Below are 24877 nucleotides of genomic sequence, written 5' to 3'. Positions count from 1 at the left end.
CGCTACCAGACCGCAGGTGAGAATTCACCCTACCTTTCATGTGTCCCAGTGTTTTCCAGCCATCTCCCCTCCACCCACCCTTGTTATTGATGACCACCCGGCCTACACGGTCCGACGGCTGTTGGACATTCGCCGCCGGGGCCGTGGGTACCAGTATCTGGTCGATTGGGAGGGTTATGGTCCTGAGGAGCTGGGTGTCCCGCAAGCTCATTCTAGGTCCCTCTCTCATTCGGGACTTTCGCAGAGACCACCCAGACAAGCCTGGTGGTTCGCCTGGAGGCTCCCGTTGAGGGGGGGTACTGTCACGGCCCAAACTGTGTCCCTGTTTGTTCCCCTGTGTGTGTGTGTGTGTGTGTGGTGTGGTTTCCCTTGCAGGCAGCAGCCTGATTGCACTCACCTGGCCGACCGACTCAGCTGTCCCTCATCAATCCAATCAGGACACAGCATATCTACTCCAGTCTCCCAGCAACTCACCGCCAGATTGTTTTCTACACCAGTGGTATTGCATCCTCCTGGCTGCTCAATTCAGTTATCCTGTCTGCGTGTTATTCTGTACTTTTTGTAATTAGTTTCTCCTTGTGCTTCCAGTGTGATCCCTCAGCCATCGGCCACCAGAGCTTCCAGCCAACCTGCCTGCTTCTTCCTTCACCATACCTGCCTGCCCTGTTCTCAGTCCAGCCTGAACTGCCTACCTCCACTCCGGACCTCCATAGTCTCCAAACCTGCCTGAGTCTCCGAACAATAAACCATTTAAACATCTTCAGTCATTGCCTGCGCCTGGGTCCTGTTTAAAACATAATCCTAACACAGGATTCCTGCATATACCCTTTTACCATTAAATGACGGATATACCTTTTCTGTCTATGATGTTTTACAAATCAGATATTAATGTGTAGAAGTAAAACATGTCAAATAATATAATAATTTTCCATTGTTTACTTCCTGGGTATCGCTACGTAGGGATACCCAGTAGCCACGCCCAGAGCTATGATGCGATATGGTCATGCGATACCCGGAACCAAATGGACCAATCCGTGGAGCCGTTACGTTAAGCCCCAGCTGATTGGTCCAAATTGACCAATCCACGGACTTCCTCACACACAGGCAGCTCTGCTGATTTCTCCTCCCTGGCTGCAGGCTGATAACAGACAGTTGGGAAAATCTCTCTGCAGACCCATTCTCACAGCGTTTATCAACCTTTTCTTACTCGATATCAAGCCACACTTATTGTTTTTACTTCGGCTGTGAGTTTGTGTGTGCTCAGGATGAGTTTGGCTGTGTTTCGCTATGTATCCTAAACAAGGAAACAACACCTCCACGGAGCTCAGCGCGATTCACAACGTCCCGACCAATCAGAGCACACTGTGCTCACAGGGAAGGTGGGGGCTGGAGCTTTTGGAGCTACAACGAGCCATTAAAGGCAGAGAGTGAAATTCAGTGAATACACGTAGTTTACAGAGATGCTGTATGCGAAACCAATGTGAGTTTGGAAAAATGCACAGTATAAATCTATTTTAGTATACCTCAACAATGGAATTATGATCAGTGGAAATGGCCATGACACCTCTCCTTTAAACTTAACAGTTTTTTAACCGGCACCGCCTAGTGGTTAAAGCACGTTATTGCATTTTTTTGTTGAATATGTTATATTTGATGAAAAAAATATTAAGAGTACATACGGGGAAAGTAGAAGGTCAATGATAGAAATATCAAGAACACATTAAAGAATGCTTTAGGTTAACCTGTTTCACGCCTTCCCCCCGGTACCGGGCGGATAAACGCGTCATTTGCAGGAAACAACGTCTAAGGAATCTTAATATTGAATAAAACTATGAATGTGTTATATCCATGTAACGGGAAGAAACTCAGCTAACTGATCTTTTTAATTTTTTTTTTCAAAAAAACCCCACAATGCTAGCACTCAGCCTCTGAATTAGCCTCGATCGAAAAAACGGGACCGACAAAGACACATAAACTCACTCAGAACTCCCTTATTACTTATCCTAGATGCACAACCAAACACTATTTTTTGGTGTCCTGGAGACACTGAATCTAACGGTGCCCACCTCAACACTCAGTGATAAACATTCGCGACGCTATCAACGAAAGCGTACATCATCACATGTGGAGCCAAGAAGCTAAACATATAAATATGGCTTACCTTGGTCAAAAGTGGTCTTCAATGGCATTAAAACGATAAAAAAACGATGCTGCAGTTAATCCATAGGTTCATCCTATGTGTCTGTGCCTTCTTTGAAATTATTTCTGATAATCCATAAGCAATACAACTGCGTTTTAGTTTCCAAACTCCAGAAGGAGACATTCCTCCAGTTTAGTTTCGCTTTCCACACGCGAAGCGGCAACATTTTTTCTTTACAATGTGTGTCTATGTAGGTATCCTCCTTCGATTCTATTGGCTCTAACGGTCACAAGGGTATGTCAACCAACCAGATCGAGCAAGGGGGGCCAGAGATAGGTCAAATCCACCCAAATGACCCCAGATGGCCCAGTTTTTGGCTAAATCTCTCTAAAAAGGTCAAATTTCACTTGTTTTGCATCAATCTTGATACAGGGTATTTATTATATGTTGTACTTTGGATTCCTAAAGCTTTTAGTCTACTAACCCATCATCCAAGGGTAGTTTTCACTATCTGTAAAAAATAATTTTTGGACGGACACTATAATTTACAGTTTTTTACTATGTAAAATCTGAATTTTCTTTAAAATAAAAAACATTTATATTGATTCTGACACTTCTACATCCAACTCACAGGTTTATCATTACTTTGAGAAAAGATTATTAATTTAACCCTTTTAGAAGGGAAGATATGGTCATTTGTTCTGGGAATGTCATTTTCGAGCCTGAGACCTGAAAAACAGGCTCAGAGTGGAACAGGTTAAGGTCTTCTTTTCAATAAGAAAACAGCTTTGGGGGTATTGACGGATACATATTAAGCCTGACAAAGTACTTAAGGTCTAATATATTGCTTTCCTGCAATGTTAACTATGTTGAAGCACTTATTTTAACTGATATTATACACATTAATTATACTCTTATGTATGTAGATAGTATAAGAAATGTGCAGAATTTGACAGTTTAATGGTGGAGGTATACACACATATTGATAGATGTCTTGTAATGCACTGTTGAGGAACCTGTGACCCACGTTTTTCATTCATTGCATAACTACACCGTAGTTGTGTATATGATATGTCAATAAACCTTAGAAAATCATGAAATCTTGAAAGGGATGTGCAAAATAGCCATTATATACAGTCTTTAATGAACTATTAGTAGAGAATAACGAGTAATGAATATACTTTATAGGTATCTGCAGATAAATGTTTAGTCTTCTCAAGCACCAACTATCAAATATCTCAACTGATTGTTGGCACTTGACAATCACCTTTCCCTGAATTTTACTCAGGTGTAACTGAAGTCTGATTTAAGGGTTGTTTAGATTTCACATCATTAATCAGAATCTGCAAAGTAACTAAACTAAATGTAGTGGAGTAAAGATACCAGGTTAACCTTAAAGAAAGCCCTCAGGATTATAAAAAGACCCCATCACCCCAGCCACAAACTGTTCTGTCTGCTGCCGTCTGGCAGGCGGTACCGCAGCATCCGGACTAAAACCACCAGACTCAGGGACAGCTTCATCCCACAGGCCATAAGACTATTAAACACCTGAACTTTGAAACAACATCCATAACATTCATCTGGCTGCTACTTAGAAATTATTTGTCTAATATATCATATTCCAATCACTTGTATATAGACTCTTATTGCACTATTTCACTTTTTACTATTTTTCTTTTTGTATTTACTTGCCCTATTTTTTCTGTGTATCTGTTTTATTGGGACCTAAGGGGGGGGGGGGGGGGGGGGTAGGACACGTTCGATTCCTGTTTTGAATAGTGTGCCGTTGATGGGTTTCATTCCATTTCAAAGTGCTGTTTGACGCTCGGTGTAAACTTCGCGCACTGCCACTCCTATGGAGCTATTTCAGGGTCATAAGTTTTGATCATTCGAAAAAATACAATTTATTTGAAAGTCCAAGTTTTCATCTGAACTTTGAAAAATACAATGTTGTATTAAAAAAAAAAAAAAGTATTTGAAATAATTTTTCAGGTTGAATATTATTTTGATTCAGTTCAGCAATTTTTTTGAATAACATATGTATTTTCATATTTCACTTTTATACATATTTTGATATTTGAATACTTCTTTTTTTCAGTTTCAGATTTTACGTTTTCAGATTCAAACAATTATTTTTTCAGTTTCAAATCTTTTTTTTTCAGGTTTCAATTATTTTTTCGCCTTCAAATCGTTTTTCGTTTTCAGATCTTTTTTTTTCGCTTTCAGACTTTTGGCCCTGATATTGCTTCGGGGGGCGGGGCTTACCAAAGAGTAGTTTGTCACCCTGAGTGACAGCCCTCCCTCTGTCATGATGCCTTCATGGATGTTAGGTAGCGCAAGAAATATAACTACACACTTTCTATACACAATACTCCCGTGATTGGTGGTAAACAAAACTGATACCAGCGTCAAAGTTCCGTTAAGCGAGCTGTTGAGCATCGTAGTTGGCAAAAATTGCGGTATAAGAGCAATAAACTGCTAGAATGTGAAATTACGTATCCGCAATGAAGCGTTGTCCTTCCCCACTTCCACGTAGCTCCGTGAACGCAGCATAGTATTGGCTGGGATTTTGCGATGGCGTCAGGTCCACCTGCTGGCTCCATGGCTGGCACCAGCGCACAGGTAAGAAATATTAACTTTTTTCCATTCATGGTCTTAGAAGTTATCTAAGACATGATAATAATATTATAGCGACATACATAAAAGGAAGGCAGGCCTTTTGAGGTGGGGAATGAATGTGGCAACGCGGGAAACTAACCATGGCATTGAGGCTACTCGTGTATGCTATTAGCTATTGTCAGTGCAAGTGAATTTCCCTTATGTTGATAGAGTCCAGCTCACGTGTTTCTCAATCTGTCTTTGCCAGAGTGGCGACCGTAATTCATCTGTGGCTGCAGCAGCACACACTTTAATAACCATGCTCACACAGCATCTAAGCCAGGGACAGCTGGAAGGAAGGAAGGAGGACCAGACACTGCCTGGTCCTTCTGTAGAGCAGGAGATGGCCAGGTTTTAGATTTTAATAAATATATATTTGTGTTTATCTACAGGTAAACTGCAAGTTGATATGTCCATTTATGATTATGTGCTAAACAACATTACTTTTTTGTTTAAATAATGCAGATCTTTCCCTGGATTCTTTGTGAAAAAATCGAATCGAAATTGCCTTGGGAAGAGAAAGCTTCCAGCTCTCAAGACCTTTGCAACTGAAGCGAAGAAAAACTGGAGACCCTTTACATTTTATGTTTACCTGTTAAACTTGAATGCAGACAGTACCCCAACCGCATCGGAAGAATTTGCGCTTGCCCAGGCGGGACTGGGCAAAAGACATATATCGATGCCCCTGGACATGAGCCATGAAGAGGTATTGTATAAAGAAAACCATATTTATATAACCTGTGTTCATATTTGAAACTTGGGACTTATTTGTAGAGTTGGTTTGGTTTCAAGAACACCCTATTTTATCGTTTCCTTAGTTCTTCAGTCTCCTGAAAAAGGAATATCCAAAGTTGCAGGCGCTGGATGGAGGATGGCTCCTCTACAAATCAACAGGTGCAAAAAATGTGTCAAATAACATTCATTGTAATACATTTTCATTTAAATATTTAGCTAAAAGCAACTGAAATGATTCAAACAATGTAAATTACAGGAGGTCAGGGTAAACGAAAACTTATAATGATTCCGCCTGACTCGGACTGATACACCGGCACACTCCTCCGCAGTGTCACAGGGGCAGGGAAGAACACCCTGTATATTGTCCCTCTGCAGCATGAATTCGACTTAACACCTTTGCCCGCGGATGCTGTAGAGTTCCAGAATATGCCAAAAGCCCAATGCCAAACATGCAAGTTACATTTTCCTCTGCAAATGTTGGCTCTGCATGTCCAGGAGTGTATGGAGGAGTGTCTATCATCGGAAGAAGACATTGAGGTAAATGTGGGCATGAAATATATGTAATGTTGCATTTTAATAGTACAACTTGCTTTAAATATTTTTTTATTCAGTGAGTTATAACATGTGTTGGTAATATTTTGTGTTTGTTAGACAACAAGTGAGGTGGAAATTGTTTCGGTCGTGCACCCTGTGCAAAACCATACAGAGAAATCTCTTGAAGAGGTAAAGGACTTAATTGTATTGTATTGCATTGCACTGTAAAATTGCCTATATAAACTTGATACAGCTGCTAATATTTAAACTTTTACCTCCATCAGAAGGTGCCATGTCCCATCTGCTTCGAGAGCTTCACACCAGTTTTTAGAAATACATGCAAGCATGTGTGGAGAAAGGTATTTTAGAGCGAGTACATTAAGGTTCATTTTACATCTCCTTTGCACTTTGTTAGAGATCAACATGTCCGTCTGGATGAGAAAACTGACATGGGCCACAACGATGGAAAGGCAATGGAGAGGCAATTCGAAAGGTGCTGGGTTCTTCATTCTGCTTGGATCTTCATTCTAAAAAAGCTCTTTATTCAATATCAGTAGTTTACGCCTGTTAATTATGAGTTTTGTTTGGCAGTGTTGATGACGTATTGGACACAATCTCTGGAAGAGTAGACGTAGAGAAACGTTTCAATATACAAATCTCACGAACAAACATTCTCGAAAGAGGCCTTCTACAGTGGCAGCGTCAAAAAGGCAGTTCACCCACAGCTACCCTGAACGTGACCTTCTTTGGGGAGGCAGGAGTCGACACAGGAGCCCTCCGAAAAGAATTTCTCACAGGTAAACAAAAACAACAATTTTTGCATTCTTACATTTGACTCTTAATTAAAATAGTCTAGATTTATGGATAATGTCTGTGAAACTTTGGTTGAAGGGCTGATTAACAAAGACTCATGACATTCTTTTTCTTTTAGTCTTTGTTATACTACTTATCCTTTTTTGTATTTAAACGGGGTTAGACATTAATAAAATACTTGTAAAATAGTATCCTGATTATTAAAGTAAATGGTCTTTGTACTTGTGTGTAGAAGTGGTGGCAGGAATTGAGGGTCGTTTCTTTGAAGGACCTCAACAGCAGCGGATCCCACGGTACTCTCTGAATGACTTAGACAGTGACCTCTACAGGTTTGTTTACTTTTAAGCATGTACAGTAAGGACCAACTGTTCATTTTTGATAAATGTTATATAACATAAAAAATGTATTCATGCTCAATCTGTGTTAATAGGACAGTGGGAGAGATTTTGGCTGTTAGTTTGGCACAAGGTGGCCCCGCCCCTGCCTTCTTCAGCCCATGGACTTACAGTTACCTCTGTAGTGGACGTATAAACCAGAAGGTTCTCAACAGTGATTCAGTGGCAGATGTCCAGCTGAGAGAGTTAATTGACCAGGTATGAGTTCTATATTATGTAAATGCTGGGTTAATAAGAAATAAGCATTTATTTTCCAATTATAGTCATAGGTTTATATTGAATATGGTAAAGAGATGTACTTCTCGGTTTTCAGGTTGAGTCGGCGACTGAGCATTCAATTATAGGCCTATCTGATGAAATATTGAATTGTGGATATACTGGAAATGTCTCCATTCCAAACAAGGACACCATTGTTCGGTATGCTTGACACTTATTTATTTTTGTATATTAAAAGATGTTACACGAGTACCTTTTATTAAGGATTGCATTTACTTTGTAATTTTGTAGTTCCATCATACTCCACGCAGTGCTGCGGCTGCAGCCTATGTTGGAACAACTAAGGGAAGGCTTGCAGCTGTATGGACTCCTTTCACTGATGAGTCAGTACCCAGATATCTGCCAGCCCTTGTTTGTTTCTGGGGAAGATGTAAAAGTGAGCAGAACAAAAGAGACCATTCTTTACAATTTGATATTAAAGTTAAGGAGTAAAGAGTACATAATTTATATCTGGATTTGTTCTCATCATAGGTCAATGCAGAGTTTGTCATGACATCCATTCTTCCTCAACTGAGTGACAAAGGGACTACCAGGCATCAGGTTGAGCTGGAGATGATGAACTTCATTCAGGACTTCCTATATGAAGGTATAAAGTTTTTGATTTACTTCTAATGAAGATTTAAATGTAAGTTGTTTTAAATTACAAAAGTTGGGTTTTTAAATTTGAAGGCATTGGGCTTGGAAAAACATTAAAATGTCCTTGAATTTAATGTTTAAGATGTTGTAGGAATCCTGAATTACACAAACTTGATTACCTTTTTTGGATCAGACGTTCTGTGGTTAAAATACCTCAGTACAATTCACTTGCACTAAAGGAAAACTACACTTTAAACTGTCATAACGGTTTTTGTTTATTTTCCTCATAGCTGAAGATCATGGGCATGTAGATAAAGATGGCCTACATCCCATCACACCTGCAACGTTTCTGCAGTGGATCACAGGCCAGGGTCACGTCCCACTTCTTCCCTCAGAGAAGAAGGACTTTGCAGTTGTGATCCAATTCAATCATGACTGCAGTGCAGACTTTGGGCATCACAGTGTCTGTTACCCTGTTGTGACAGCATGTGCCAAGACAATCACCTTACCTGTGAGACATATGAGGCCCTATGAAAAATTCAAAAACATCCTGACTGAAGCGTTTCAATTAGGCCAAGAATTTAGCAATGTGTAATAAGGTAACCATTAACGACCTCTGTTCCAAGTTAACCTTACTGTTTAAGTGTTAAAGGTTTAGCATTGACTGCTTCCAGTCAAGTAATCTTAAAAAAAAATGTAATGGCAGCAATAGAGTGGTGCAGTGATGACGTGTTTTTGTAGGCTGACCCGGAAGTAAGCTGCAAGGGTTCCCTCAACAAAAAAGCAGTGGGATTTCTCCATACTGTAGGATATCCCATTGCTTTTTGTCGAGGGAACCCTTGCAGCTTACTTCCGGGTCGAACTACACAAATACGTCATCACTGCACCACTCAGTTAAACATTTCTTAAAGAAAAACAAACAAATTGATATAATGTTGTAACATGTTGCTACCCAGAACTGTGATATGGAAAATGTTAAGGGTGTAAAGGTGTTGATGTCTAAATGGTTAAACCCTTGAAACATGTTTGCATTTAGGATGCATGATTTAGTACATGGTTCAATACAGCTAAATAAATGTCTCGGCCGTAGGACCCAGATGGTCTTGTAACATCAATATTGGCCAAAAGTCCTGCCATATCCTGCTCACTGAGGGGACTTTCAACAGGTGGAAGAATCACTCCAGAACTGGTCTCATCTGGCTCACTGGCAGTGTTGAAATCAAGATCTGCATCCTCCATTTCCTTGATAAAAATTAAATATCAGTCATGGATTTTAGGGGACCAAGAATAACTTTAAGCACCACAAACACTAGAGAATGTAAAGAATAAAAACGAAACACTTTTTTGCCTTTTCAACGGTACACCTATCAAAAGAGGTGATTTTGAGGTCTTACAAAATGCATTTCAAGTGCAGTCTCATGCTTTGCATTTTACATTAGTAAGCAACTTTTATGCAATTTTAAAGAAAAATATCTATCTTTCATTTATTTGATGCTAGTGATTGTAAATTCCATTGAAACATGACAAATATAATTTTTACCTAGCCCAAAGGTTCAATACTAATGTAATGAACAGCGAAGTGCCAATGCCAATTTCTTTCATAATATAAGTTTAATGGAGTTCCTTTAATTTTGTTAAGCTGTTTTAAGCACAATACTTTGGTCTAATATATTTTAGTTGAAATAGTTTGAGAACACTGGCCAAAATTATGTTGATACAATTTTGCTTGAAATAAACATGTAATGAGTACCTCTGCAAGGTCTGGAACATCAATAGGATTATGGAGGAGTCCCATTGTCCACAGTTGGTGTGGGGACAAATTTCGCTCTGTCCTTAGAGGGTGATTATCCCAACCCATCCTGAAGACATTGAGATCCCTCTGAAGACGCGGAAGAAATACATGCTGGGCACAGAACAGGTGGATGCTATCAGAAGGATCTAGAACACCCTCATCCTCGAGGCTGTGAAGAACCTCGTAGTGCACGTTTGAAACAGCCATCCAAACATCTCGCCACAAACGTTCGATTCTGTTAAAATAAAAATCATCAAATTACACTCAAATTGGACAAAGCACAGTATATTCACAAATGATGGCTTTGTGTTTGTCATTGTTTGACATTACTTCAAAAAATGTACCTTTGATTGTGCACACTTTTCCCTGACATGAAGCTTCCCCTTCCACAGCCCCTTATAGTGAACATGCATCGCGCTATGCCAACATTTTCCACTCCTTGGTCGGCTCTTACTCTTAAAAAGATGAATCACACACATGAAATAAAACATTACAAAAAGTTATGACATGGAATTTTTAAGATTTCTTAATGTAGAAGAAAATAGGCAAGTTATTTTTATTATTGTTGTTTTTTAAAGACAGGTCAAAAATGAATATGTAATGGTATAATGCAAATAATCCTAAACATGGTTTGTTTGGAGAGACAGAAGGTGACTTAGTCATCAAGTATTCTATACGATATATTTTATCATCAATAGGGCTTTGGACAGATTGAGGTTGGTTTCACTCAGATTTATTTCGAGAGTCGTACTTACTTCCTGACTCGGTTGTGAATAATTCTTGGGTCATTTCAGTGATCAAAACATTGATCATTGTAAGTGTTATACAAACCATTATGCATCTTTTAATGACAGATAAGGCCCAAATTAGAGTACCACAGGGAGCCACACCTAATGTTGGCCTTACCTTAATGGAAAGCCATACTTTTGCACACCCTCCAAGAAGAAGTCAAGTGAAGTCGATGCTTTATTATTAGTGGCAGCACCCAGGTACATGATCTGCAGCAGAGAAAATTATTAAGCAGAATAAATAAAAGCAGATCTCTAAATGTGTTTAAAAACCAACACCAGACATTCTTGCTACAAGGTTTAAGATGGATACAAACTAAAAATATAGATACTTTGAAAGGAACTGTAAATCATGCAGCAGGTTTAGTTATTGACCAATAACTGTCATTATCTGACTTATAAATAATCGTTATTTGTGAAAACAAACTTACCTTCCGTGAGAAGCCATCAATCCCTCCAAAAATAACAAGACCATATCTTTGAAAAACAACACAAAATCACTTTTAGTGTCTGTTATTTCTTATGTAAACAACTGTGACAGGGCATTTTAAAACATAACTTTTTTAATTTGTACTCCATTATCCTTTATTGTACATAGCATGTAAACATCAAATGTGTGGCGTACCTGATGAGTTTATGATTTGTGTCGATGTGTACCAAGTGCAGAGGACCCTGAACAGAATATGTCCTTCTTGCAACACACCCCATCCTTGCCATTCTTGTGAGTACACCCACAGAATCAACACGATGCATTGATGAAGACACTCTCTTCCATTGCACACGGTGACCCATGCCCTTCAGGATTCCTTTCATCATTCGATATCCTACATGTGGTGTCCTGGCCTTAACTGACCGAACCAAATTGTCTAGTTCATCATCAGTTAGGGTACTGTAGGACTGTTTTATGGAAAGGCCATTTTCATGCATGCGCCTTTTGACTGTCTTCTCAGATACACCCAGAAGTTTTGCTATGGCCGACACTGGTAGGGACAAGTCTTCTATTAAGCCTTGTAGTTGCTGAGGACAGACAACATATTTTGGTCGTCCCATTTCTCCTTGCATTACTGGCACCTGATGAGGGGTCTGATTAGAGATGTCTTCAATATTAACGAGCCTTGACAGCTCAGTCAAAGCATTGATGACATCCTGTGGCATATCAACCTGGCCTGATAGCAACCTAAAAAGAGCCATCTCCTGGTCCACTGCAAACTGCAAATAGTCAACATCTAACGGCAGTCTTTGCGTGATCTGGGAAATTCTATTCAGTAGTCTCTGAAGAAAGTCCCTTTTCAGTTGCTCCTAGAAAAGACAAACATCAATTTACCTTATTGCACTGGATTAGTTCATGTTCAAATAATAAACAGCATGAAAAATATCGTTAAGGACATGTGCAAAGAAAATGACTGCAACAATTATGCTTTGTAAACAAACTCTATAAAATAGGTGATAAAATCAAAACATAATGTAAGTTATTACCAATCATTTTTAAATAATCATTTAAAGAGAGGTGCTGTGTGAGCACGGTTATTAAAGTGTGTGCTGCTGCAGCCACAGATGAATTACGGTCGCCACTCTGGCAAAAACAGATTGAGAAACACGTGAGCTGGACTCTATCAACATAAGGGAAATTCACTTGCACTGACTATAGCTAATAGCATACACGAGTAGCCTCAATGCCATGGTTAGTTTCCCGCGTTGCCACATTCATTCCCCACCTCAAAAGGCCTGCCTTCCTTTTATGTATGTCGCTATAATATTATTATCATGTCTTAGATAACTTCTAAGACCATGAATGGAAAAAAGTTAATATTTCTTACCTGTGCGCTGGTGCCAGCCATGGAGCCAGCAGGTGGACCTGACGCCATCGCAAAATCCCAGCCAATACTATGCTGCGTTCACGGAGCTACGTGGAAGTGGGGAAGGACAACGCTTCATTGCGGATACGTAATTTCACATTCGAGCACAGTTTATTGCTCTTATACCGCAATTTTTGCCAACTACGATGCTCAACAGCTCGCTTAACGGTACTTTGACGCTGGTATCAGTTTTGTTTACCACCAATCACGGGAGTATTGTGTATAGAAAGTGTGTAGTTATATTTCTTGCGCTACCTAACATCCATGAAGGCATCATGACAGAGGGAGGGCTGTCACTCAGGGTGACAAACTACTCTTTGGTAGGCCCCGCCCCCCGAAGCAATATCAGGGCCAAAAGTCTGAAAGCGAAAAAAAAAGATCTGAAAACGAAAAACGATTTGAAGGCGAAAAAATAATTGAAACCTGAAAAAAAAAGATTTGAAACTGAAAAAATAATTGTTTTGAATCTGAAAACGTAAAATCTGAAACTGAAAAAAAGAAGTATTCAAATATCAAAATATGTATAAAAGTGAAATATGAAAATACATATGTTATTATTCAAAAAAATTGATCAAAACTTATGACCCTGAAATAGCTCCATACACTCCAACATCCAATCACAGAGCTTGAAGACTAATCACGGGGTTTGTCAAGCAAAGCACATGGTGTAGTCCCAAACGTTAGCTGAAGATTCTGGGTAGTGTAGTGTCTTCTGCCATCCTAAACTCCGAAAAAATATTTGTTTCTCCGAATCGAAGGGGAAAAATACAAAAGTATTGAACACAATTTAAACCAATCAATGTTGTGTAATTAACAAGGATAATCTGGTGTTTTTGAGTTGATGAGTAGTGCAGATATCACTGTAAAATTAATCGACAGTAAAGAGAATACTTACTTCCGGGTGTAAAATCCTCCGTTATCCAATGGGAATGGACGCTCACATTGCCTTTGAGACTGTGTTGAAATTACACCCTCGCCTACTGATTTTAATTTAACCATATATCGAGCCCGATCGTCGATTTCAAATGTGTGCTCTAAAATGATATTTATAAATTACTATTATCATTATTATAAGCAAGACAATAAATGGCAAAGATATGTAGAAAATAACCGTATTTAAGATACGTTCATAACAAACGTAACGTGGGAGAAAATATGTTTCTAGCTAAACGTAATTGAGAATGCAGTTTAGTTCTGTGGGAACGTAATTTTTAGGAGACAGGGTTGAAATTGAACATGTGAAAATGCCCATCCAAAAACCATGCTCAACATGTGAACTTTGTTCCTGTATTATTTAACATTAATGTAAAAAAGCAGAGGTATTCTGTGTTTTTTTTAGGTACATATGCAAAAATAAGCATAACGTAAAGTTTGAAAATGTGCCCAGTTGGGTTTGAACGTCACAAAGGCTAAAAGCTCATTACTTGTAGCTAACGTAAGCCCTTTATTGTAAGCACCATGTTGACTGAAAGGATTCATACCCTATCACCCACTATAGAGCACTGCTCTCAAAATGCTGGGTTTGTGCTGGTTATTAATCTCAAAAAGTGTTTAGGGAGCCAGATTCTTCAGTTTATATGTTTCTCTACTATTTAACCATTTCTCCACATTTAAGAGTAGGTTTATGACCTCATATTTGATAAGGCTTATAGTTAGGGCTGGCTCAGGCATGCCTTGGATCTGTGCAGAAAAACTCTCTCCTTCTTTCTCTATCTGTATGGACTAATGTCACTTAAATGCATTTATCAAACTTTTCTCATTTTGCTGCTATATATTTTTGCTCTACTATATTCTGTTGGCAAATGTCATAGTTTTTACTCCACTGCTTTCCATCCATTTAGTTAGATACTTTGCACATTAAGATTTTAAATACAAAATACAACATTTTATCATAGCTAGCCAGTAGAATATAAAATAATTCAAATAAACTTCACTTTTAATGAACACATTATGCATCATGTGTTCCCCCATGTATGAATATTTATAAAACAATAATTTAAAATATCTGGGGCTTATTTGTACCATTCCGCGTAACGAGTACTTATTTTTGTTACTCAAAGTATATTTGTATGCATATACTTTTGTACTTTTAGTTATGTCAGGACTTTTACTTGCAGCCGAGTATTTTTACGCTGTTGTATTGCTACTTTTACTAAAGTAAATATTCATAGTACTTCCTCCACCACTGCTTGCAGGTTACCTCTGGATCCTGAGTCTTGGCTGGGCCTGTTGCCATGGTTCTGCACATTTTATTCTTTTTGGCACCACATGGAAACAGTTTGACATCTTTTTGGAACTACCTTCTTCCGTCTTTTTCTTAAATATTATTCCTTGTCCGTTGCAAGGGTCTCAGGACAGAGGGTATTGAATGCTGCACAGATTGTAAAGCCCCCTGAGGCTTTCTAACGTAATTTAACCATCTAAAATAAAACCATAGGTCATATTTTAATTGGACTCTGCTGTGTCATTAAACACCATGATTTTAAGATTTTAGTTGTAGTCCTGGTTTAATTGGCCAACTTTTAACCTGCTGAAAATGATGGTGGATCATCTGACTGGTATTCACACTACTGTTTCTCCAAGCCTTGCAGTCTCAGATACCTGATAAGCTTTTTCACATGTTGAGAAGTTAGGAATATCTTAAGGCAGAGATGGAGTACTCGAGTCCTGGACTCGGACTCGAGTCGGACTCGAGTGCCGATTTTCGGGACTCGTGACTCGACTCGGACTCGCGCACTGATTGACGCGACTCGGACTTGGACTCGTGAATTCTCGCGCACGATGACTTGGACTCTGACTCGGACTCGTGAATTATCGCGTACACTGACTTGGACTCGGACTCGGACTCGTGATATTTTCCCCCCATGATGACTCGGACTCGACTTGTACATTGACGCTCCGACTTGGACTCGGACTCGGACTCGAGCAAGTTTTCTATGGAGTCTGATGTCCTCTATCCTGGCGTGTGCACTGGCTGCGAGGCGAGTTCACGTACTGGGCCCCGCTATTCCAGTCTAAAGATGTCTAGAGACACACCCCGCATCCTGCTGTATGCTTTCACACATTCTGGTTCCACATTGGAAAAGAGCAGCGCAAAATGCTCTATGTGGAAACAATATTGAAGAGAAGGCTCCGTAACACATTACTCTAAACATCGAGTTCAGACATATAGGCTGTCTTGAACACTATCATCAGAGTAACGTGATCTAATCAATACATAAAGATTCAGCCGATAACACGAAAGCACACGGCTACTTAACATGCAGAATGACGTCATTTTGCATGTTAAGTAGCCATGTGCTTTCTGGGGCTTAATCTTCATCAGTAAACCGATTTAACCGGTAAAAGTTCCTTCAAAATAAGAGTCCCGATCTTATTACTATCAAAATAAAAGTGCAAAACGAAAACTTTACCATAGAAAAATATTGGCATACAAATATAATCACTTCTCTAAAAGGTAACTCATTTTAAACATAGTTTATTTATATATAATAATAATAATATTTATAATATTTATATTTGTTTAGCACCTATTACAAGAATTGTAGCCAAACTGGCTTCACAGCAGTTCAATAGACAGATTAGTATAACATGACAGGATAAAAGCAATGTAGAGGAGCAGCTACATTTCAACACATATATCCACATGAAGATTAATACATGAAGACTTGTGACTCGGACTTGACTTGGACTCTTCTTAGGTGACTCAGACTTGGACTCGGACTCAAACACAGGTAATGATGACTCGGACTCGGACTCGACTTGGACATTCCTTGGGTGACTCGGACTTGGACTCGGACTCGACTACGACTCTCCCTTGGTGACTCGGACTTGGACTCGGACTCGAAGAGTGGTGACTCGAGAGTGACTTGGACTCGTGAATTGGTGACTTGACTACAACACTGTCTTAAGGTAACTATCTTAATCTGTCATTGATGTATTACTTTAGTTCTTTAAATGTTATGATGAGAAATGTAGCAGTTACGTACATTTATTTAGATGGCACGTGGAAGATTTTTGACATCCTCCTGGATCCATCTCGTTTGTACTGCTTACATTATCTTTTTATCTGACAATCTGATGATTGTTATAATTTTATAATGTTTTTTAATCTGCAGACACGAAATCTATCACACATCTGTTTGTCCTGGGAAAACTATTCTTCCTGAGGTTCCTCCCATTTTATTTTTCATTGGGGAGTTTTTTCTTGTGCGCTATGAGGGGCTCAGGACAGAGGGTCTTGTATGCTGTACTGTAAACACACAATTGTGTTATTTTATGATATTGGGCTATATAAATAAAATGTGATTGATCAAATACATACAATTGATCAAATACATAAAACATTTGGAGAAGGGCTGGAGTATATCTCAATTGGTAGAGCTGGCAGCCCAAGTGGCGGGGCCAAGCAGAACACTCGTGTTCAAATCCGGTCTGAAACCATATGCCGCAGGTCATCCCCTCTGTCTTCAATTCTGTCTTTACAGTAAAGGCTGGTTGCCCAAAAAACCTGGAGAAAAGCAGTGCTTTTAATGCCAACTCGTTGTGAATTGCAAAAATCATTGTCATCTTGGTTGTTGATTATGATGGAGGTTGTTTACAGTTTGTTACATGAACAGCTAGTGTAGGTCAAAAAGGTTGTTCTGCTAAAGGTGTACTACACAACACAGGAAGTAGAAAAACTACGAAAGAAAGTGAGTGAGTTTAGTGGGTGGCGGGCAAATGTAAGCTGTGTGTGTGTGAGTGTGTATGTTTGTGTGTGTGTGTAAGTTTGAGACTATAGATTCAAGCAACTTCATTTCCAATTGAGATGGGAACATGGAAGGAGATGGAAACACATACATCCATCTCCAACTTACAGCAACACGCACCCCCACAGACACTCGCACCCCAACACACACACACACACACACACACACACACACACACACACACACACACACACACACACACACACACACACACACACACACACACACACACACACACACACACACACTCGCTGCCAAGTCGTTGCCAAGCGGCGATAGGAAGCAGATGTTGGAACAATGCGCAGCGCCTCTCAGAGGCAGGACGGGGAAGAATGGGCTGGAGCTTTTCTTACAAATGTGTCACTCAGCTCCCCGCAGTACATGCACAGATATGAGCCCAGTAATTACTGTGACAATGCTGTACATACACATACACACATCCACATTTGTATGACTTCACCTCTGAGGGCGTATGCACACAGTCTCACAGGAAGCTGAGGAACACGGAACTGCAGGAGAAGAGAATCAATTAAAACCCAGATGTTTTGACAAAGAGAGAGAAAAAGGTTTTACAATGTTAAACAAATGGAAATTACACAATACATTACATCACAATATAAATGCTGTAATTTCATAATACAGGAGCAGGAGAAGCTGGCTCATTCATACCACCAACAGCTGAGTGCTCGACAACAAGAGTTAAACTGATATTCTATCATAATGAGTGAGCTGTGTTTAGATCCGAAATACATGATCACTTAGCTTATCTGCAACAATTCTAATTTACTTCTTTTACATTTTGTTGTTCTTAAATTGATCACTGTTTTGTAGTGCTTTGGGTACTGCATTTCTTTTACATCTTTAGATGTAACTGTTTGCTTAGTTTTCTCTTTGAAGCTATTGTTTTTGCAAAGGCTATCATGTGGCAGTCTCCCCCCCCCCCTAGACAGGGCTGTGTTACTGTGCTAAACTTATTGGCTACACACTGTGTGGCTGTGCTGGTGACTAAAACATGATCTGTGTTCAGCTGTTGACATCTTTAGTAGCTTCTGTTTGTTGAGTTCTAGTTTTACTGCTACACAATGTTCCAGTTCATTCTTCAGATATCAGCCTTTTCACTGTGTGCTGATGCTTTACATCTCTAACAGAGATCTGTGATGTTACTGCTGATGCAAACATCCCCTGCTTCTGCTTTTCCACCAGTGAAGCTTTGAGCTTTGAGAAATGCATTGGATTTGTTACAGTTTTAGCAATACTTAGTAAGTAATGCTACAATATAAGAATGAACAGGTCTACACAAAAAGTTATGGGCATGTCCAATTTGAAACTGCTAGTGAGAAAGACGAAACGGCTGCAGTAAGATGTTAGTTTAAGATGTGCAACCGTCACAGTTAATAAAACAGTCTAAAAAAAATATTGCCATTCATGTTTTGCCATATATAGCTGCCATTAGCTAGCATGCTACGTAAACAAAGCACACAACATCTCTGACTACAACAGACACACACCCCTTTTCCACTGAAGTAAGTTATTTTCTAGTTCTATGCTGGTGCCCTTTTGGTTCTCAGTTGAAACTTGCGGACTGCTTCTTCACCGTCCACAGCTCTGAAGAAGCCGTGTCATGACATTACGGTTCACGCCAATTTTTCTTGGCAAAACCGCCGTGAATATGACTCTCAACAACAACAATTTTGGATTGCTGTGCTCATGTTGCTCTTATACTTACAAAGCCAGATTGAATTTAAAGGGGACCTATCATGCAAAATGCACTTTTGTACGTCTTTTATACATGAATATGTGTCCCCGGTGTTCCAGGGAACTCACCAAGTGTCAGAAAACACAACCCTCTCTATTTTCCTCCATACCCAAATCTCTAAAAAAGGGGCTGCAACGGATTTGATAAAAACTGATCCAGATTTGAACACTGTCCTGACGTCAGGACGGTGGCGCTACGGCTATTGGGCCAACTCCACCAATCAGGAGGAGACAACCACGGCATTGCCGTTCGAAAGCGCTGGAGACGTTGTAGTACATATGCCAGGCCTCTAGATGGTGCTGTTGCTCACAGAATCAACCCTTGCAAAAACAGAGCTAACATTTTTCAAATTGAGCGAAATGAGGCATGGCTAAAATGCATGATCTGTTTGGTATTTTGAAAAATAAAGTATAAATATGCCTTATGGTCCTACACTATATTATTCAAATATAGCATGATAGGTCCACTTTAAATTAACCTTAGCGATGCATACAGTTCCTAGAATTTCCTACCTACATAATAAAATATCTCTCTTGCTTAAACAAATATAGCTTTACACCCCTGGCCGACATGTCCTTAAAATGAAGTCTGAGTTCGAAATATATCTCAAATAATGTATGCACTGTAATTTCCCCACATAAACATAACAGTCTGCAATGAAATGGTTGTCTCCTGTGTGCTCCACTTCACTTCCTCCTTGGCGCACCGGTAACTATCTCGAAAAACGGACTTCATATCATTCATATGGAGTGGGGCCAGACTAATGTGGAAGAGCAAATGAAATGCTCTCACATTCGTCTGCTTTCCAGTCTATGTAATCTTTGTTTTTAAGTGTTGAATGTACAAATAATCTAAGATAAATGGGAAAACATTTCAATTGAATTGGCATAGAAAGAAAATGGTGTACATAGACATTAGTAGCCTATAGTATTATTTGTGGTTTTCAGAAGTGTATATAGTGGTATTTGGCTGGATAGGCAATCTAGTATGTAATATGTTTAAATGTGTTGTTTGTTACAGAGAAAACATGCTGGTGTGTATGAGAAGATTCCACCCAAAAGGACCTCAGACGATCAAGAACAGAGACCACAACCTAAACAACCAAGACTGGACACATTCATGAATCAAACCACACAGAGCAAAGTGAATGCTCTCATCTTCAATTTCATCATCCAAGATGTGCAGTCCTTTTCCCCTCTTGGAACAACCTGCCACAAAAGCACACAATCGGAGCTTTTTCGGCATGACATGTCATTGGATAGAGGGGCAAGATCTGGAGAGAAAGTCAGTAGCACTTGCATGTGCCAGAATAAAGGGCCGTCACACATATGACGTCATTGCAGAAAAAATCCAACAAATTCACGAGATGTTTAACATTGAAAGAAAAGTGCAGGCGACAGTCACTGACAATGGAAGTAACTTTGTGAAGGCCTTCAGAGAATTCGGACCGAGGGAGGAGGTTGAAGAAGCGGTCAAGATGGCAATGAAGATGTTGGGTTTGAGGATGTCGGTGCCATTCTTGATGGGGAAGGTGAGGATGAGGGACTCCAGTTTTGTCTGCCTCCACACCAGCGCTGTGCATCACACACTTTAAACCTCATTGCCTCTAAAGATCTGGAGCGGGCTGTGTCACAGGGGGCAACACGCAAACTCTTCTACAGTGCCATGGCTAAGTGTTCTGCAATCTGGAATAAGGCTCACAGATCACCTTTGGCGGCAGAGGCAGTGGAGGAGATTGGGAAAATGAAATTGATCATTCCCTGTGTGACACGGTGGAATTCGGAGTACAATGCAGTTCAGAAGATTGTGTCACTTACAGATGCACAACTGGCAGAGGTTTGTGAGCGCCTTGCAGTTCCAAAGCTGCTAGCAAATGAGTTGGCATTCCTGAATGAATATGCAGAAGTACTCAAGCCACTTGCGTGTGCCCTTGACCTTCTTCAAGGGGAAACAAAGTGCTTTCTTGGACTTGTAATTCCAGCATTGCAGACCTTGAAGAAACTGTCTGACAAGAAACCTCATGTGCGCTTCTTCTCAGAAGTCATTGAAACTGTTATCAATGCAATCGATTCTCGCTTCCAGAAGTGGTTTTCAAGTCGCGAGGCTAATTTGGCGACAGCATCAAGCCCTCAGTTTCGTTTGTGGTGGCTGCCTGAAGAGGAAAAGGAAGATGTCCGCAGAATGCTGGTGGCTGAGGCGTTAAATATGGAACCAGCCGTGAACACAGCTGCTGCTCCTGCCTCCAGTGACTCTGGAGAGGAGGATTTCTTCGGCTACGGTCCTGGAGCCAACAGAGAAACCAGCACTGGCCCACCTGAAGAGGTCAGAAAATATCTGGAGGGCACAAACAAGAAGTTGGGTGCACTAGAGGACTTCCCCACCGTTAAGCAGGTCTTCATTAAATACAACACCACTTTGCCCTCAAGTGCTGCTGTGGAGCGTCTCTTCAGCCACGGTGGCAACCTGTTCACTCCCCAACGCAATCGCATGACCGATGAACACTTTGAGCAGGTGCTCCTGTTACGCTACAACAGCAAAATCACCACTGTGTAGAGTGAAATTGACACCCGAAACCTGAGATCAAATGTTTTATTTTTGTTTATTTTTGTTTTCATTTTAATTCATGTCCTGCCAACACTGGCAGGACAGAAGGCGACACGCCCGTTCTAAGCCGTGTCCCTCACTCCTCACATCCCAAGCTGCATCCCCAAAAAGTGTATTATGTTGTTACATCGTTTCAGATGTTATGTTTCAGTTGTGCTCTTGATAAGCCATTAAAACAGTAAAAACACGTTCAGTTTCCTTTTGCTTTTTGTGTCTCCTGTACACCAAAACATACCCATCTGTGATGGAAAAAGAATGTAATCCAAAAGTAATCTAAAAGTAATCTGAATACGTTACTTTTTTAAGACACGTAACTGTAACTGTATTCGGATTACTTTCAGGGCCATGTATTCAGTAATCAGTAACTGATTACATTTACAAAGTAACCCTCCCAACCCTGTATGTATGAGAGTTAAATGGTTCGAATGCACTAGGATGTGGCTCTGCATTATGCACCTATTGGATTAAAAGCTCGATAAGGGAACAGTTTGTATCATTCTGGAACTAATATTGTGAGGCAATCCACAGTTTATGCAACATTAATTTTCACATTTCAGATTTCTTCTTTCATTTAGTTGTGTGCTGATCTGTACAATATGTCAACAGTGTGTGGTGTAAATGTAATTTTTGTTTATCAGGGAGAATGGAAACCGAAATAACTTTTTTTCTTGTGCAAAAAAATGTAATGAAATAAAGATTTTTATCAATTTGCCACTTTTCAGCTTGTTAAAATCTAATCAGATTCTCCCACTGTTACTCGCTGTATGTACTGATAATGTGTCTAATTGACCTTTTGTGGTGGACTGAGTGGTCTTTTCATTTTTTTTTCTGTGTCATTTAGAGCTCAAGGGGTTACAGGAAGGCTAGCAAGTGGCATTTAAAGACATTTACACAATGACATTTCATAGATCTGATAATTAAAGTCATGACTTTTAAATTTAATGAAGTTAAAAGGTGTATGGACACAGTGAACCTGTCAGAATATCAAACTCCTGAAGCACCCTTTCAGATATTAACCTGTGGAAGTATCCACCCTGACACAATATTAGATTAGATGAGATAGTGGTGGTTGAACAATTGTTTAAAATCCAATAGAAAATCAAAAGAGTAAAACACCCTGTCAACATACACACATGTGATATTGTGATAATAATGCACATCACTGATTTTATTTGATAAAAAGGCACAAGCCACACAGTCTTCTTGCTTGTTTTCCTTAGTGGAATACACTACCCAGTCTACCCATGAATTGGTGTCTGTATACCCTGTCTCTACGGCCATTGTCTGTTGAACATTGGCGACGCTTATGTAGGTGACTAGATTGTTTTCAGAGCTAGGGGCTTTAGTCGGGGCCTGTTTTTCAACCGTAATTATGGTTTTAAATAGGAAATGATCGCCCGGATGATAAACTCAGATGTTATAGTTCCCTGTCATATCAATGATGGGGGCTGGTCTGGATACTGCTATGGAGTTACATTTCGGCCATATGTTGTCTATGGGGGGGGCCTTTGTTCTGGCATTTGATTATTTTGGTAATAAGGAACATTTTTCCGAACTAGCGATGTTTTGTGTTCTAATGGATAGTGAGGTGGGCTGAAGATCGGAAGGTTGTGAGTTCAAATCCCGCCTGGAACACCACCACTAGTGTGCCCTTGAGTAAGGCACTTAGCCCTTAGTTACTCCAGGGAGAATGTCCCTGTAATTGGTAATTGTAAGTCGCTTTGGATAAAAGCGTCAGCTAAATGAAATGTAATGTAATGTGTGTCTGACCATTTGGTGAACTTCTCATAGACATTAGAACCAATGGTAAAGCGTCTAACCAAGTTAGCTTTGTGCTATGACATGCTTTTGCTATCTTTCTTTGCAGCGTTTGATTTGCCCACTCAACCAGTCCCTGTGAAGCGGCATGATACACTGACCCGAACCTGTGTGTGATCCCTAGTTCTTCTACCTTGGCTAGTTCCTTGTTGTTAAAGTGGGAGCCATTATCCGACTTAATATGTCTGGGGACCCCATAGCGAGTTATTAGTTAGTTTCTTAACCATTTCACAACTGATTTTGCATTTTCATTTTTGCAGGAGATAGCTTCTACCCACTTCGTGAATCTATCTACCATGACTAACAGGTATCTGTACCCCCTAACCCTGTTTTCAGCTCCCATATCAGTAAAATCTATTGTGATTTCCTTGAAGGGGGCATCTGGTACGGGGTAGTTCCCCGTTGGGCACTTGTATGGTCGTTGATTATTGTGGGCATTACAAACTTCACATTCATGCACATAGTTTTCTACTAAGCCTTCATGTAAGGGTGCCACCAGAGGTGTTCAATTTTCTTTTGGGTGATTTTCTTGCTGACATGTGCTTCATCAACAGGTGACAGAGCTCTGCAGGTGCAACTAGACGTCTGTCATGTGATCTCCATGTTCCTTCCTTGTTTGTGGCTCCGCCTATTAGCCACTGGTTCTGTTCATACGGTCCTGCCTTTTCTTGTATTTTCTTTATGTCTTCTTCAGTTAGTTCTGGGAGGGAAGTAGTCTGTACTACCATCATTTGGTTTGTGCATCCTCCAGCTTTCTTTGCTGCGGCGTCTGCGGCATCATTTCCTTTTGCAATTTACACTTCATTACTGCAACTTGTGCAGGGACTAGCACTGCTTTCAGCAGTTCTTGGAGTGCCGTGGCATGTTTTACTGGGGTGTGGGCCGTGGTGAGGAATCCTCTTCTCATCCATTGTGGTCCATCCACATGTACCGCTCCATGTCCATATGCAGAGTCTGTATAGATGTTTACTTGTTTCCCCTTCTGCAATCTGTAAAGCTCTTGTTAGTGCAATTGTCTCTGCCAGTTGAGCAGAGGCTGGTTGAGGAATTATTTCTGCTTCGAGTGTTGTCATCTGGTTTCCCTCTTGTAGCACCACCGCATAGGATGCAACATTCCCGTCAGGTCCCTTGTAGTAACATCCATCACTGTAGATTGTTAGCTCGGCGTTTGGTAGAGGTTCTGTTGCCATGTCTTCTCTGAGTTTGAGGTATTTTTCTGCGACATCTTCGCAGTTGTGGGGTAGATCGGAACGCCCTGAACTCGAGCCGAGGGGGGGACCGCCGTGCTTAAGAGGTTAATGTCCTCAACTCGATCATTAATCCCTGTGATGCTTCTCCAATTGTGCCATCGACTACTCTCTGTGATACATTTCTTACATTTTTTA

The 24877-nt window shown here is 40.2% G+C and overlaps 2 protein-coding genes across 2 annotated transcripts in view; both read left to right on the top strand.

Annotated features, from left to right (window-relative positions):
* The window catches only part of LOC117474901, a gene marked incomplete in the record, with an annotated part of 141543 nt that overhangs the window by 11648 nt on the left and 105018 nt on the right, over positions 1–24877 (top strand).
* On the top strand, positions 6395–8864 carry LOC117474868 (G2/M phase-specific E3 ubiquitin-protein ligase-like). The gene is made up of 9 exons (XM_034120878.1): positions 6395–6426; positions 6483–6560; positions 6659–6864; positions 7113–7209; positions 7311–7473; positions 7589–7692; positions 7783–7927; positions 8023–8137; positions 8418–8864. The coding sequence occupies exons 1-9, from the start codon at positions 6413–6415 to the stop codon at positions 8720–8722; spliced, it is 1227 nt and encodes a 408-aa protein (XP_033976769.1). The 5' UTR covers positions 6395–6412; the 3' UTR covers positions 8723–8864.

The sequence above is a fragment of the Trematomus bernacchii genome, unplaced genomic scaffold (genome assembly GCF_902827165.1).
Source record: "Trematomus bernacchii unplaced genomic scaffold, fTreBer1.1, whole genome shotgun sequence".
In the NCBI taxonomy this organism is placed as follows: domain Eukaryota; kingdom Metazoa; phylum Chordata; class Actinopteri; order Perciformes; family Nototheniidae; genus Trematomus; species Trematomus bernacchii.
The sequence above is the reverse complement of the archived record's forward strand: the minus strand, read 5'-3'. Positions and strand labels throughout refer to the sequence as shown.